Genomic DNA, 16,175 nt, shown 5'->3' with positions numbered 1-16,175 from the left:
CTCTTTTACACTTATTATTTTGCTGTCTGCTTCGTACCGGTTTTCATTGAAATACTTGTCTATATGTGTTGTGGCTACCTATACATGCACATTTATTGCATTCTGTTGCTTGTTATGCATTTTTTACTGACATACCTTCTCTGTCTGTATGCATTGGCTAGGAATTCATTCACCTCTATCACCTCCATCGTGTCTTCTGGTTAATAGTATTCACTAAAATAGAGTGGGCAAAATTCACTTTCATAATATTGCATGGATAGTACAGAATGCCATTTGTTAGTAAATTCATTAGGCTTCGATACTTGCCACATACCCCAGTTTTCATTAATATCTATGGATTTCTTTTTCGTTAACGTAATATGCTTGTCATGATTTTTCTTTGTCTTTCTAGAACTTATTGTATCTTCCTCCATATAAATCATACGCAATAGATCAGCTTATTCATCTATTAATTATTACTGCTATTATTATTGGTGGCGGTGTTATAACCACTTTACAGGTGAGGAATCTGAAGTAATCAGATAACTCTTCCCTTTCCAAAAGCACTTAAGAAATCCACTTTCGGGTAATCATTTTGAGGTAGGATGAGAAACCAGGCTTGAAGAGGGCAAAAATGACTCTTTCAATTCACCAGTTGGACTGAGCTGCACGTCACCTCTAGGTAATAGCGTGGGAACTGCACAAGCAAAGGGAGACACTGAAGACGACCATGGTAACAGCCGTACTGTTTTCTAATGGACAAAAAAAATGCCTATATTATAAGTTCTATTTCTCCTGCTTTCTGGCAGTATCATGCTCAGAGTGGAGTCCTGGCAAGGAAGTCAGGATACTTAGGTTCTGAAACCTGGTAATGATACTAACATAATGAGAGAACTTGAACAAGTCAACCCGACCTCTCTGAGCCTCAGTTTCCTTACTCACGAAATGAGACTGAGAACATCGAAGTTCTCTAAGGGCCTCCTAGTTCTAAAATGCTTCCAGTCTAGGAAATAGCATAGAAGTCAATACGAGTGCAGGCTGAAGGGAAAGACAGGGCAGGGAGAAGGTTGCTTCCAGCCTAGAGAACAATCTCTGAACCACACCACTTGGCTCTTCTGCCCGTCTGTGCCCAAGATGGGAGCACAGGCAGTGAATAGAGAAGAGTGGAAAACTGCTCAGTCCTTACAGCCATCATTAACTGTCTGATTTTGGGTTTCTCAGGAAGTAGTGATAGTAGAGGTGTCCTGATAGCAAGAACCTTCAGATGATGCCGTTCCTCAAACGTAGTGAGAATTTCTCAACCTCCCTGAGTTTTTCATGACCCTCTTGTTCTTACAGAAAATTTCCAACATCCATCTCTACTTGGAACTCTAAATTCTCTGCAGCATTCTCCTCCTGTGGTGAGCAATGCAACTTCCCTAACACGAAGTGTCTGCAACTTCTCCAGAGTCTCTGCCCCTGCCGTCAGTTCGGCATCGGCTACCGGTACCCCTTTCCAGACACTCATGGGTAGTGCCTACCTTTACCAACATTCTAGCACGACTATGTTATCTGGAGTTACTGACCACAGCCAGATCTCCACTTCAGCTGCTTCCTATCCAGGTGTTCTTGAGTGGGACATCACAGCAAGCACTGAAAAGAATTCTTCTTCACTCGGAGACTTTACTCTGGCACTCACTGACCGCCACACAGCTGCCTCCTCCATGTTTCTGGCAGCCCAGTATGATAAAACTTCAGACGCCAAGAACATGGTCCCTCTACATCCATCGCTTTCTGCCAGCCTTGCTCAGGGAACACCATCTCAGATTCCAAATCAGGGGCAGAGCCGCCTGCCACTTCCCTGCCAGGAAGGAAGCCAGGTATATTACTATAACCAAGGCACACTGGGGTCTTTACTGTATGGAGAACTTGGCTCCTGCCCGCAATCCTACGGCTCGGCGTCATACACAGGAAGTCGGGCCTCTGGGCAACCAGAAATGGGAATGGGACTGAAGGAGATTCAGCCCACAAATATCCGACCACCAGCTTCCACCTCTGCAGTCTGCCACCCTGTGTCTGCTCAACGCATCACAGAAACAAGTTTTCAAGGTGAGTATAACAAACGCCAGAGAAAGTTGAAGAATGAGGTCGGCACTCAAAAATGGGGTCAAATCGACAGCTGGGAAGGGGTGTACAGGCAGGTAGAATTTAGATCCTGAGCCTTTAATAACCACTACCTTCGCTCAGTGCCCTCTGTTTTTAGACTCTCTATGAGAACACCTAGGGCTTCCCTGGTGGCGCCGTGGTTAAGAATCCGCCTGCCAATGCAATGCGGGGGACACGGGTTCGAGCCCTGGTCTGCGAAGATCCCACATGCCGTGCAGCAACTAAGCGCATGTGCCACAACGACGGAGCCTGCATTCTAGAGCCCGTGAGCCTCAACTACCGAAGCCCACGTGCCTACAGCCCATGCTCCGCAACAAGAGAAGCCACCGCGATGAGAAGCCCGCACACCGCAACCGAGAGTAGCCCCCGCTAGCCGCCAACTAGAGAAAGCCCGTGCACAGCAATGAGAGACCCAGTGCAGCCAAAAAAATAAATACGTAGAATAAATAAGCTCAAACAGTAAATAAATACATAAACATAAATTACAAAAAAAAGAACACCTAATGCAGGTGGGAAGGTGGGAGGGCCACTGTAGAGGTCATCTATGCTACATGTACAAGAACGCCGAGAGCACACCAATCGGTACCACACTTTTCACTGCTGTAGCCGATCGTTCCCCCTGTACTGCCACACTGTAGCACTCCCTTCCCTCATCTACTGCTATAGTCTCTTCGGAAGGTGTTTCAGAACTCTTGTTATGTGAGTGCCAGTTGAACTGTCCTCACTTCCTTCATTTATACCAGGATTGAAGACCTTGTGGTCCGAGATCCTGTCCAGAGAGCAAGCAGGCTAAGACTCTGTCTTTGTTGATGTATTTCATCAGCAAGGGCTCTACCCCCTCTCCTAGTTCATGGTGTGACGTGTTCTTGGCCTCTCGGGAAAGTGGGGAGAATGGAAAGGACCCTATATGAGAATGCTAGGCTTTGTAAAACATTTCAGGTTTTTAAAAATAAGACTCATTTTGTATTGGACTTATAACAGTCCTATGAAATACAAAGCGAGCCGAGAATCAGCAACAGGAAAGGCTCACCAGTAAGAATTACAACAGTCACCGCTTACCTCGTAGCATAGGGCACTGTCCATGATCCTTAAGAAGAGTTAGTAGAAATGCCTTGCCCATCTTGCCCCTGAACCCCTTGAAAGGTACACGACTGCTGTGTTGGTGTTTAGGGGGAGCATCTCACTTACCAGGGACTGACTTCTCCCTTGATCCCTTTGTAGGGATGGAGACCTCCCCCCTGGTGATGAAAAATTCCCTGGGATTGCAACCTCCAAGCCAGACGTTTTGTGTGACACAAAGTCAAGAACTCCCCAAGTCCTGCAGTAGCAGAAACAGCCACATACTTGAGAGTAACCCACCATCTGAACTTGGGGACATTTCAGTGACAGCTCCAGTCCAGAGTGCCAGGCGTCTCCTGGCCCTGCCTCCAGCTCCAAGCCAGGGACAAATAGAGAGTAAGCACGTGGATGATATCAAAACCAAGCTTTCAAAGCCTCTGGATGCCTACCAGATCCCAACAGAGAACCAAGATCCTCCACTACTCCCTTTAGGAATCCCTGATATTCACCAGCCGCTGGCCTGCACCGATCCCCTCAGCCAAGAGGAGCAGCCTGGTTCTGAAAATGCTGATCTGGGAGAGAACAGCCGGAGTCGTCAGGACCTAGGGACACTTGAAAATGGGATTGAACCTAGCAGTGGTCTTGCAGACATTACTACACTGGCGGAGGATATTCACCTTCCCCAGCTCTTTAATCCTTTGAAAGATCTTGATCAATCCCAAGGTCCCAACGTGATCAAAGCTAAAGACACCAGAGCCATTAAGGTGAATCAGGTGCAGGAAAAGCCAAGTGTCATAAAGGTTCCCTCTGATCAACCCAGGAAGAACAAACAGAAAGCCTCTGAGCCTATCAGTGGCGCTCCCAAGGCCAAAATCCAGCCAAAGAATCCAGAGTGCCCGTTAGGGGGAGAAGTGGTTACATGCCACGCTGCAGTCAGTGACAGGGCTCCTGTGAACACGGCCAAGCACTCTCAAGGCAAACCTCAGAAAGCTGCATCCAGAAAGATCAGCAAAACTAAGAGCCACGGGCAGGAAAAGACCAAAAGGACCAGAGGGAGAAACAAGGCTGAGGAGAACAAGCAGTCAGGGAACAAAGTCAAGGCAGAAGAGAAGCCAGCAATCCCCCACACGAAGCGAAAGGAACACCAAACTGAGCTTCTCCAACAGAGCTTTCAAAAGCCTCGAACCTCCCTTGGCGTGCGCATGCTGGAGTCTGTGAAGGTTCTTCATGCGCTGGGGAAGAAGAATGAGACGAAAACTGGGCTCTCTTCCTGTCGGCTCTTGGGAAAGTCAAGCAACCCCAAAGACCCCCAGCCACCCCCAGCTATCCAGCCATGGCGGCATACCCCACGTGAGGGGAAGGGTCCTGAGAAAACGCAAGTCCAAGCCCAGAAACCAGACAGCAGTGCTGAAACAGAGTGTCCGTCTCCAGCCCAGTATGAGCGGCCTCCTCCTGGGAAGGTCAAGTTGATACCTCTGCCTTTTTCTGCCTGGGACAAGCCTCAAGCTCGACCCGCTCCTCGGAGGCCACAGTCTCTGGCCTCACATCGGCCTGCTGGGGCTTACCGTGCCCAGCCTGGTTCTACTGACTCAGCTCAACCTGCTGCAGCCAATTCATCCCAGCCAGCTCCTGCCTCTTTGCCAGGCCCCGCCAAACCAGCTCAGCCAACTGTGACCAACCCAACCCAACCGGCTTGGACCAACCATACCCAGCCTCGTGTCCCTCAGTCTGCTGCTCCTAGGCCTGCACCCTCCAAAACTTCATCTGGCGCTCCTCTCCAGCGGGAGCCTGTTCCCCCTGCTGTGAATAAGTGCCAGTCCCCACCCAAGCTCCAAACCCAATTTCTACTCCAAGACTTCAGCAAGCAACGAGTTCCATGGAGGGAACCCAACGTGCCTGAGCCAGTCATGTCAAAGCCCATCGAACAAGAGCAGAGGCCAGAGCGAGAGGCCATGAAGAGGCGGGCTCAACAACAACGGGAGAATGCTGCCAGATACACCTCTTCGGGCAAGCTGCAATTTTTCACCGAGAGGGAAAACGAAATGGAAATTGCCGACTACTACGGATACGTCAAGTGAGAGCTGCTAGGATTCTTGGTGCCACCTTGGCTACCAGCTGTTCTTCCATACACAGGTAAGACAGGTATAGAACTGAATAAGTAAATGGAATACAATTAATAGACGAGTAACAAACCTTTCGAATTTTCAGATGCTGCTAACTGGGGCGTGAGAAAGGAAGGACTGAAAGTTGGATGGGAGAATGAAGGAAAGGGGTAAAAACTGAGCAAAGAGGAAGGAACTTGGCCCAGGGCTAGGAAGGCCAAAAGAGACGTATGGATTTAGGAAAGGAAGCAGGAGCGAGGATGAAATGGCAGAAGTAAAAAGCAGGGTCAGAGGTCTGGGTTGAAAGAACACAATTGGAGTAGAGTTGAAGGTGACAGAAGATGAGTCTAGGTTTACTAGGAGAAATAGAAAAAGTCTCTCGGGGACGCTGGCCTTAAGTCTCACAACCACCAGATAGGTATTTCAGAAAACAAGAGGTTCAGGACACATCTCTGAAAGGTCTGAGTTGCCTTATTCAGGTGTGACTGTAGTGGGGGAATAGGGAAATCTACCAGAGAAGTGGCTAGGGCTCAGAGTTATCCTAGGGGCAGCTGACGACAGGGGCAGAGCCAAGGGAACTGCTGGATCAGGAGGCCCACGAACAAAGCAGGGGCATAGCCGCCTGTCACTTCCCTGCCAGGAAGGAAGCCAGGTATATTACTATAACCAAGGCACACTGGGGTCTTTACTGTATGGAGAACTTGGCTCCTGCCCGCAATCCTACGGCTCGGCGTCACACACAGGAAGTAGGGCCTCTGGGCAACCAGAAATGGGAATGGGACTGAAGGAGATTCAGCCCACAAATATCCGACCACCAGCTTCCACCTCTGCAGTCTGCCACCCTGTGTCTGCTCAACGCATCACAGAAACAAGTTTTCAAGGTGAGTATACAGACGGCAGAGAAAAGTTGAACAATGAGGTCAGCATTCAAAAATGGGGTCAAATCGACAGCTGGGAAGGGGTGTAGAGACAGGTAGAATTTAGATCCTGAGCCTTTAATAACCACTACCTTCTCTCAGTGCTCTCTGTTTTTAGACTCTATATGAGAACACCTAGGGCTTCCCTGGTGGCGCCTGCCAATGCAGGGGACACGGGTTCGAGCCCTGGTCTGCGAAGATCCCACATGCCGTGCAGCAACTAAGCGCATGTGCCACAACGACGGAGCCTGCATTCTAGAGCCCGTGAGCCTCAACTACCGAAGCCCACGTGCCTACAGCCCATGCTCCGCAACAAGAGAAGCCACCGCGATGAGATGCCCGCACACCGCAACCGAGAGTAGCCCCCGCTAGCCGCCAACTAGAGAAAGCCCGTGCACAGCAATGAGAGACCCAGTGCAGCCAAAAAAATAAATACGTAGAATAAATAAGTTCAAACAGTAAATAAATACATAAACATAAATTACAAAAAAAAAGAACACCTAATGCAGGTGGGAAGGTGGGAGGGCCACTGTAGAGGTCATCTATGCTACATGTACAAGAACCCCGAGAGCACACCAATCGGTACCACACTTTTCACTGCTGTAGCCGATCATTCCCCCTGTACTGCCACACTGTAGCACTCCCTTCCCTCATCTACTGCTATAGTCTCTTTGGAAGGTGTTTCCGAACTCTTGTTATCAGAGTGCCAGTTGAACTGTCCTCACTTCCTTCATTTATACCAGGATTGAAGACCTTGTGGTCCGAGATCCTGTCCAGAGAGCAAGCAGGCTAAGGCTCTGTCTTTGTTGATGTATTTCATCAGAAAGGGCTCTACCCCCTCTCCTAGTTCATGGTGTGAAGTGTTCTTGGCCTCTCGGGAAAGTGGGGAGAATGGAAAGGACCCTATATGAGAATGCTAGGCTCTGTAAAACATTTCAGGTTTTTAAAAATAAGACTCATTTTGTATTGGACTGACAACAGTCCTATGAAATACAAAGAAGGCCGAGAATCAGTGACAGGAAAGGATCACCAGTAAGAACTACAGCAGTCACCGCTTACCTCGTAGCATAGGGCACTGTCCGTGATCCTTAAGAAGAGTTAGTAGAAATGCCTTGCCCATCTTGCCCCTGAACCCCTTGAAAGGTACACGACTGCTGTGTTGGTGTTTAGGGGGAGCATCTCACTTACCAGGGACTGACTTCTCCCTTGATTCCTCTGTAGTGATGGAGACTTCCCCGCTGATGAAAAATTCCCTGGGATTGCAACCTCCAAGCCAGACAGCTTTCCTATGGAATGACAGAGAACTTGTCAAGGTGAAACACCAGTCTGCGGGAGAAAGGGAAGAAGAGAATGATGGAAATCGTTTCTGGGAAACTATTTTTACATTATGTGTTGTTTGTTCCCGGTAAATAAACTGAAATCTTCTTAACAGTACAACAAAATCTAAACCACTAAAGCCAACAATACAGGAGTATAACGTTCGAAAAAAATTTCTTTGGCTGCGCAGCATGTGGGATCTTAGCTCCCCAACCAGGGATTGAACCCACGCCTGCTGCATTGGAAGCGCAGAGTCTTCACCACGGGACCACCGGGGAAGTCCCAGGACTATCACTTTTAAAGGAGAAGGTACAAACCCCTCGGTTCTATGAACTGGAGATTTTTAGTAAGAAGTCAATATATTTGTTGTTAGGCACATTTTATGTTAGGCTGTCTCCCTGCACAGGATGCAGGCGCCTTGAGAATGGAAGTCATATCCCTCTATAGTACGTCCCTCTTCTTTCTGCTTTGCAGTTTGCTGCTCCACTTGTTCAACCCCACCTAGTAATAACCTATACTTCCCTTGTTCCTGTTTTCCCATCTGGAAAACAGACAAAAGGCAACCAAACAACGCAAAGGTCTCAACAAATAAGGGATATCCAAAACCAGAGATGGCCAGAACTTCTGTACCCCTGATGAAATAGTCCTCATACAAAACCTGATAATCAAATTCCTTAATGCTAGGAATCACAGTGAAAAATAGTATCTGAACTGACTTCTGTCAGATGAGTGAGAACTAAGGTTAATTCAGTGTATCTGAAGCATAGAAAGTGAGGGCAAAAGTGGCACAAGATGGGGCTAGAGAAGCAGAGAGGATTCTAGACCACGCAGAGTCTTAAAGGCCAACAGTGTGTTTTCTATTCTCAAAACAATGTTTGTGAGCGATGTTTATGAGCAACGTTCCAACTTGCTTTGAAGGTTTCTTGTGTGAAGAGTGGATTGGAAGGAAACAAGATATATGGACACTAGTTAGGACCTAATCGCAACAGACAGGCAAGTTCAGTATTAGGAAGTTGAGGAAGAGCTGGCTGACAGATTCCAAAGAAATTCAGGAGATGAACTGAAGCGGGCTTAATGGGGTAGGAGATGGAGGAAAGGAAGGTCTTAGGGAATTCAAGGGTTTACTGCACACATGAGCAAAGTCTCAAAATTAATCATTTGAACGTACAGAGGCGGATCTCCCAAATGACACCGGTTAGGAAGCAACGGTACGCCCTTTAGAATTCCTAGAGACAACACAAATCAACTGTTTCGATGGAAAATTCGGCGGGACTCTTGATTTCCATGGGAATACAGAGAAAAGAGACACTGATCTGGCTTGCAGGTATTTAGGAAGTTGTTAGCCGGACATCACCTACTAGTATCATGTAAGTAGGCCGTCCGAAGTAGGAAGCTTAGGGGAAAAACCTGGAGGAAAACTTAAAAGCTTAAGCCACACCTCTACACTACACCACCTTTCACAATTTCTTCTCAGATAAGCATCATCCCCATCAGTGAAGAAACTCGTACCTCATAATAGGAAAAACAGGCCTAAAGATTCAATGTGTGTCTTGGGAGGTCCCATCTATGCGATATCTTCCTGGGACCAGAAAAGGCCCCAGGAAGATCCATCTCTGCACCCCTGAAAGCTTACCACCAAGGAAAATGACTAGGTCCATAGATTTCCTCCCTCAAACCAGCTTACCTCACACATAGATCATTAGCAACTCCGCCCTTACTCACATTATCACAGTCACAAGAGTGGTTAGGGAGAAAAGCACTAACCAGGGGAACTAAAACAGAGGCAATCCAGGCCAAGCTGGGCTGGTGGCAGATATCTGCTCCTTACGCTCGGGTGCATAATGCGACTCACCACAGTGCCTTTTTCACAGACCCTTTTGAACGTTTCTCCACAGAATCCAACAGCTCAAGTTAGTTCATGACGCTTCAAGGTCAACAATCGTCAAGAGAAAAACATGCAATATGTCTTACAATGTTGGATTCCTTACAAACAGGACAAGGAGATAACCATGTAGACAAAACCAGAGCATTTGAAAACATCTGTATTCTACAAACACACCAGTGAATGCTATAAATAAGGTACTATGACATAAAACAAAATGAAAACTAGATGTGAGACTGTTCTCTTCAGTGTACAGACTTCATGGCAGTTGCTGCACACTATCTAGCTACTTAGATCTTTAACTCTCTGTTCTGTTAATACCAAATGAGGCCCAAGTGTGTCAACCTGTTTCCCACAGAAACCAAAAAGTCTACATGCATCTCTTTTCTCCTGTGCCCTTTCACCTTACCTGCTCCCAATTCTCCCCCAACGTCCTCCTCTTTCTCTAATTATTCTCCTCTTCATTTTGCTTGGCCTTGCCCCCAAGCATGCAAGACAGAGAGTCCTAGAGGTCCAAGATTCTAGAGTGGCTGTTTGCAAGGCGGAGGAGATTACAGTAACTGCCACACTGTATATACTTCTGTGCAAAGAAAAAGGGACAGTGTTCAGAATGTCTCTCACATATAACAAGAGCTGGAGATGGCAGGATACCTGTGTGGCCCAAGGAACTAGAGCTAGCAAATTATGGGCCAAACAATTGCAACCAAAGGCTGGAAGAGGAAAGGTCTGCAACCAGCTCTGTCTCCTAGCTCTCTGGTATTTGCTGCCAACGGGCAGAGTCTATTTCGTGAAGCATCAAGCACTGAAAAGAAGACTCCTGCTGCTGGAAGGTGACAGGAAGTAACGTCCAATGCAAGATCAAGGCTTGTCCTCGAAGCAATGCCCATAATGGAAGAAAAAAAAAAAAGAGAAAGCGGAAGAGAAATGTTAAGTCGCAAGTCCAACCTGGCCCCCAGCCTAGCCCAGCCCAAGGAAGGTAGGAGTCAAGGAGAAGAAACTAAAAGAGAAGAGCCTTGGACCACAACATTCTCCACAAGGTACACTCAACAAACTTCACCCTACTCTTGAACCAAGTTACAAAAAGAGCTTCTTAATCCCTACTTTGGCTCCTTAAAAGCTGCTATCAGTTCACTCATTAGACACATATGATTTCAGAACAACTGTAATAGTTCAAACTAGATGGCTCTTTCCTTCCTAAGGATTATTAATTAAAGAAGATCTATATAGCTCTAAGTATATGATACATAAAATAGAATACTCTGTAGAATATAAGTAACTCTTAGTTCAGTGTATTAATGAACGTCTGTAAGAAATGTGGCAATGATTTCCCTAATGGAAGAGCCTGGGGGAGGTAAATCTGTCTTCTAGGATTTCCTCCCCAGAGCTCAGAAACTCAGGTGTTGTTTTAGCTCTCCTACACTCTCTTCACCCAAGCCCGCCTTCCTGTTGGGGATCGGACCTCCCTATTGGCTCTCTCATACCTTTCAACTGCCTGCTTTGTGACATCACTCTCCTACCAAACCTACTACCACTTGGTAGAGTCTTGGGGTTTCCGTGGAGCTGTTTGGACCAGTAACCAGTGACCTCTGTACTGGACACGTGCGCCGTTCAGCTGCAGCCACTCGGACATCCTCTAGTGTTGTCTCCTCATCCCTGGTACCTGCAGTGGATGCTTCCTCTTCTCTGACCATGTCAGGTAAGAAAAGAAACGTTGGAAAGTTTTGCGTTCGATTTCTTTTGCCCCTAAATTGAGTAGGAGATTCAAAATAGCATGGAATAATGAGGGAAAGTATTGAACTACACGTCTGGAGACCTAATTTCAGTTTTGACTTTGACGTTTACTATCTGTGTGACTTTGGACAAATCACTGGCTGTCTCACAAAGCCTGTTGCTTTCCTTAACTGTTACGTTAGGATACCACGTTGGGTTGATCACTCTGATCCCCTTCTTTTCCAGTATTGAGCCTTAAAGGGTACCCATGTAGAAAACGAAATCAGACACTTCTCAAGAGTGTTTCAACAGAAACATAGAAAAGCCAGGGGACATAGAAAAGTAGCAATATATACCAAGATGTTTCATCTCTAATGGTCTCCCTCCACTAGGATTTCGACTAGTTGAAAAGAGAGAATAGGGAGAGAGGATGGAGAGTACTGGGCTCTACAGGGAGGCACAGAGTCGAGCGTAAGGAAGTTTAGGATGGTTTTCATTAGCACAGGCCAACAGGCACCAAGAGATGGGAGAAAATGTAAGAATGAAGAGGGAAAGCATAGAGGAGCTCTCAAGAAAAACGGAGTTTGCAATGGAATGCTGATGGGAACCAAAGATTTTCAATTAAAGCAGAAACAGCACAGAGGGAAACCTGCTCAGAGCAGGGCAAAACCAAGTTGATGGTAGCAAACCCTTACATTAACAGACTAAGAAGGAAAGTAAGGCCAGAACAGGGGATCACCAGGAAAGGCAGCTTATCAGAAAAGTCATACTCCGTTTTCTTTCTTTTATTGCCTCTCTGAATACAGTTGGCCACTTGACAGTTTTGAATATAAACATTTTAGAAATACGTTTTAGAAATGATGCCTCCTATAAACAAGCAACCACAGTGGTTATCTAGGGGGCTGCTTTTCAGTGTTTTATTCTTTCTAATTTTTAAACTAGGTAGACATTTCACCAATTCAACATTTTAAGTGATATCTTCTAAATTGAATCAGAAGGACTATTTTCCTTGGTGTGATATGTAGGTTCTAAGGCAAGGCTGCTTTTCATTTTTACAGTTATTTCCTTCCTAACACAGAGAGCACATTGATCAACAGCCATCGTTCGCTTGTAGAGCTTAGCTACCGAAGAAGAAGAAGAAAAAGTCAAGCCCCACATCTCTAATTCCCCCCCCCACTTAGGGAATTCCCTGGCGGTCCAGTGCTTAGGACTCGGTGCTTTCACGGCCAGGGCCACGCGGCGCGGCCAAAGAAACAAAACAAACAAACATCCACGTTTATCGAAAACCATATTGTGGAGTCCTGTGGATTTTCTTACATTTGAAAATCTTTTTTAATTGGATTCTAGGCATGATGGTTTTTTGAGGTTTTGGGATGCCATCTTCTTGGATGCTGAAGATGATTCTAATCTAAGTTCTAGGATAAATCCAAAAACCTTCCTGATACATTTTAAGCTTCCTTTCTGCTTATTATATAAGCTATATTCATTGAAATATATATTTCTCCTAGGCTTAATACCTCTTACTTGCTGGGTAAAAATATGAAGGAGCACAATAATGAAACTCTTTTACACTTATTATTTTGCTGTCTGCTTCGTACCGGTTTTCATTGAAATACTTGTCTATATGTGTTGTGGCTACCTATACATGCACATTTATTGCATTCTGTTGCTTGTTATGCATTTTTTACTGACATACCTTCTCTGTCTGTATGCATTGGCTAGGAATTCATTCACCTCTATCACCTCCATCGTGTCTTCTGGTTAATAGTATTCACTAAAATAGAGTGGGCAAAATTCACTTTCATAATATTGCATGGATAGTACAGAATGCCATTTGTTAGTAAATTCATTAGGCTTCGATACTTGCCACATACCTCAGTTTTCATTAATATCTATGGATTTCTTTTTCGTTAACGTAATATGCTTGTCATGATTTTTCTTTGTCTTTCTAGAACTTATTGTATCTTCCTCCATATAAATCATACGCAATAGATCAGCTTATTCATCTATTAATTATTACTGCTATTATTATTGGTGGTGGTGTTATAACCACTTTATAGGTGAGGAATCTGAAGTAATCAGATAACTTTTCCCTTTCCAAAAGCACTTAAGAAATCCACTTTCGGGTAATCATTTTGAGGTAGGATGAGAAACCAGGCTTGAAGAGGGCAAAAATGACTCTTTCAATTCACCAGTTGGACTGAGCTGTACGTCACCTCTAGGTAATAGCGTGGGAACTGCACAAGCAAAGGGAGACACCGAAGACGACCATGGTAATAGCCGTACTGTTTTCTAATGGACAAAAAAAATGCCTATATTATAAGTTCTATTTCTCCTGCTTTCTGGCAGTATCATGCTCAGAGTGGAGTCCTGGCAAGGAAGTCAGGATACTTAGGTTCTGAAACCTGGTAATGATACTAACATAATGAGAGAACTTGAACAAGTCAACCCGACCTCTCTGAGCCTCAGTTTCCTTACTCACGAAATGAGACTGAGAACATCGAAGTTCTCTAAGGGCCTCCTAGTTCTAAAATGCTTCCAGTCTAGGAAATAGCATAGAAGTCAATACGAGTGCAGGCTGAAGGGAAAGACAGGGCAGGGAGAAGGTTGCTTCCAGCCTAGAGAACAATCTCTGAACCACACCACTTGGCTCTTCTGCCCGTCTGTGCCCAAGATGGGAGCACAGGCAGTTAATAGAGAAGAGTGGAAAACTGCTCAGTCCTTACAGCCATCATTAACTGTCTGATTTTGGGTTTCTCAGGAAGTAGTGATAGTAGAGGTGTCCTGATAGCAAGAACCTTCAGATGATGCCGTTCCTCAAACGTAGTGAGAATTTCTCAACCTCCCTGAGTTTTTCATGACCCTCTTGTTCTTACAGAAAATTTCCAACATCCATCTCTACTTGGAACTCTAAATTCTCTGCAGCATTCTCCTCCTGTGGTGAGCAATGCAACTTCCCTAACACGAAGTGTCTGCAACTTCTCCAGAGTCTCTGCCCCTGCCGTCAGTTCGGCATCGGCTACCGGTACCCCTTTCCAGACACTCATGGGTAGTGCCTACCTTTACCAACATTCTAGCACGACTATGTTATCTGGAGTTACTGACCACAGCCAGATCTCCACTTCAGCTGCTTCCTATCCAGGTGTTCTTGAGTGGGACATCACAGCAAGCACTGAAAAGAATTCTTCTTCACTCGGAGACTTTACTCTGGCACTCACTGACCGCCACACAGCTGCCTCCTCCATGTTTCTGGCAGCCCAGTATGATAAAACTTCAGACGCCAAGAACATGGTCCCTCTACATCCATCGCTTTCTGCCAGCCTTGCTCAGGGAACACCATCTCAGATTCCAAATCAGGGGCAGAGCCGCCTGCCACTTCCCTGCCAGGAAGGAAGCCAGGTATATTACTATAACCAAGGCACACTGGAGTCTTTACTGTATGGAGAACTTGGCTCCTGCCCGCAATCCTACGGCTCGGCGTCATACACAGGAAGTCGGGCCTCTGGGCAACCAGAAATGGGAATGGGACCGAAGGAGATTCAGCCCACAAATATCCGACCACCAGCTTCCACCTCTGCAGTCTGCCACCCTGTGTCTGCTCAACGCATCACAGAAACAAGTTTTCAAGGTGAGTATAACAAACGCCAGAGAAAGTTGAAGAATGAGGTCGGCACTCAAAAATGGGGTCAAATCGACAGCTGGGAAGGGGTGTAGAGGCAGGTAGAATTTAGATCCTGAGCCTTTAATAACCACTACCTTCGCTCAGTGCCCTCTGTTTTTAGACTCTCTATGAGAACACCTAGGGCTTCCCTGGTGGCGCCGTGGTTAAGAATCCGCCTGCCAATGCAATGCGGGGGACACGGGTTCGAGCCCTGGTCTGCGAAGATCCCACATGCCGTGCAGCAACTAAGCGCATGTGCCACAACGACGGAGCCTGCATTCTAGAGCCCGTGAGCCTCAACTACCGAAGCCCACGTGCCTACAGCCCATGCTCCGCAACAAGAGAAGCCACCGCGATGAGATGCCCGCACACCGCAACCGAGAGTAGCCCCCGCTAGCCGCCAACTAGAGAAAGCCCGTGCACAGCAATGAGAGACCCAGTGCAGCCAAAAACATAAATACGTAGAATAAATAAGTTCAAACAGTAAATAAATACATAAACATAAATTACAAAAAAAAAGAACACCTAATGCAGGTGGGAAGGTGGGAGGGCCACTGTAGAGGTCATCTATGCTACATGTACAAGAACCCCGAGAGCACACCAATCGGTACCACACTTTTCACTGCTGTAGCCGATCATTCCCCCTGTACTGCCACACTGTAGCACTCCCTTCCCTCATCTACTGCTATAGTCTCTTTGGAAGGTGTTTCCGAACTCTTGTTATCAGAGTGCCAGTTGAACTGTCCTCACTTCCTTCATTTATACCAGGATTGAAGACCTTGTGGTCCGAGATCCTGTCCAGAGAGCAAGCAGGCTAAGGCTCTGTCTTTGTTGATGTATTTCATCAGAAAGGGCTCTACCCCCTCTCCTAGTTCATGGTGTGAAGTGTTCTTGGCCTCTCGGGAAAGTGGGGAGAATGGAAAGGACCCTATATGAGAATGCTAGGCTCTGTAAAACATTTCAGGTTTTTAAAAATAAGACTCATTTTGTATTGGACTGACAACAGTCCTATGAAATACAAAGAAGGCCGAGAATCAGTGACAGGAAAGGATCACCAGTAAGAACTACAGCAGTCACCGCTTACCTCGTAGCATAGGGCACTGTCCGTGATCCTTAAGAAGAGTTAGTAGAAATGCCTTGCCCATCTTGCCCCTGAACCCCTTGAAAGGTACACGACTGCTGTGTTGGTGTTTAGGGGGAGCATCTCACTTACCAGGGACTGACTTCTCCCTTGATTCCTCTGTAGTGATGGAGACTTCCCCGCTGATGAAAAATTCCCTGGGATTGCAACCTCCAAGCCAGACAGCTTTCCTATGGAATGACAGAGAACTTGTCAAGGTGAAACACCAGTCTGCGGGAGAAAGGGAGGAAGAGAATGATGGAAATCGTTTCTGGGAAACTAT

General features: G+C 46.3%; 1 protein-coding gene across 1 annotated transcript in view; it reads right to left on the bottom strand.

Moving 5' to 3' along the window:
- LOC309622157 (uncharacterized protein) overlaps positions 1–16,175 on the bottom strand; it is a gene marked incomplete at its 5' end in the record, with an annotated part of 84,955 nt that overhangs the window by 30,720 nt on the left and 38,060 nt on the right. Inside the window, 2 exons of the mRNA XM_082409295.1 lie at positions 7,391–7,528; positions 15,986–16,123. Coding sequence (XP_082265421.1) covers positions 7,391–7,528; positions 15,986–16,123 — 276 coding nt within the window. The remainder of the gene's footprint in view (positions 1–7,390; positions 7,529–15,985; positions 16,124–16,175) is intronic.

This window comes from Balaenoptera borealis (assembly GCF_965194805.1).
Source record: "Balaenoptera borealis genome assembly, contig: HAP1_SCAFFOLD_1670, whole genome shotgun sequence".
Lineage (NCBI taxonomy): Eukaryota > Metazoa > Chordata > Mammalia > Artiodactyla > Balaenopteridae > Balaenoptera > Balaenoptera borealis.
Note: the sequence above shows the minus strand (reverse complement) of the source record. Positions and strands in the feature narration are given on the sequence as shown.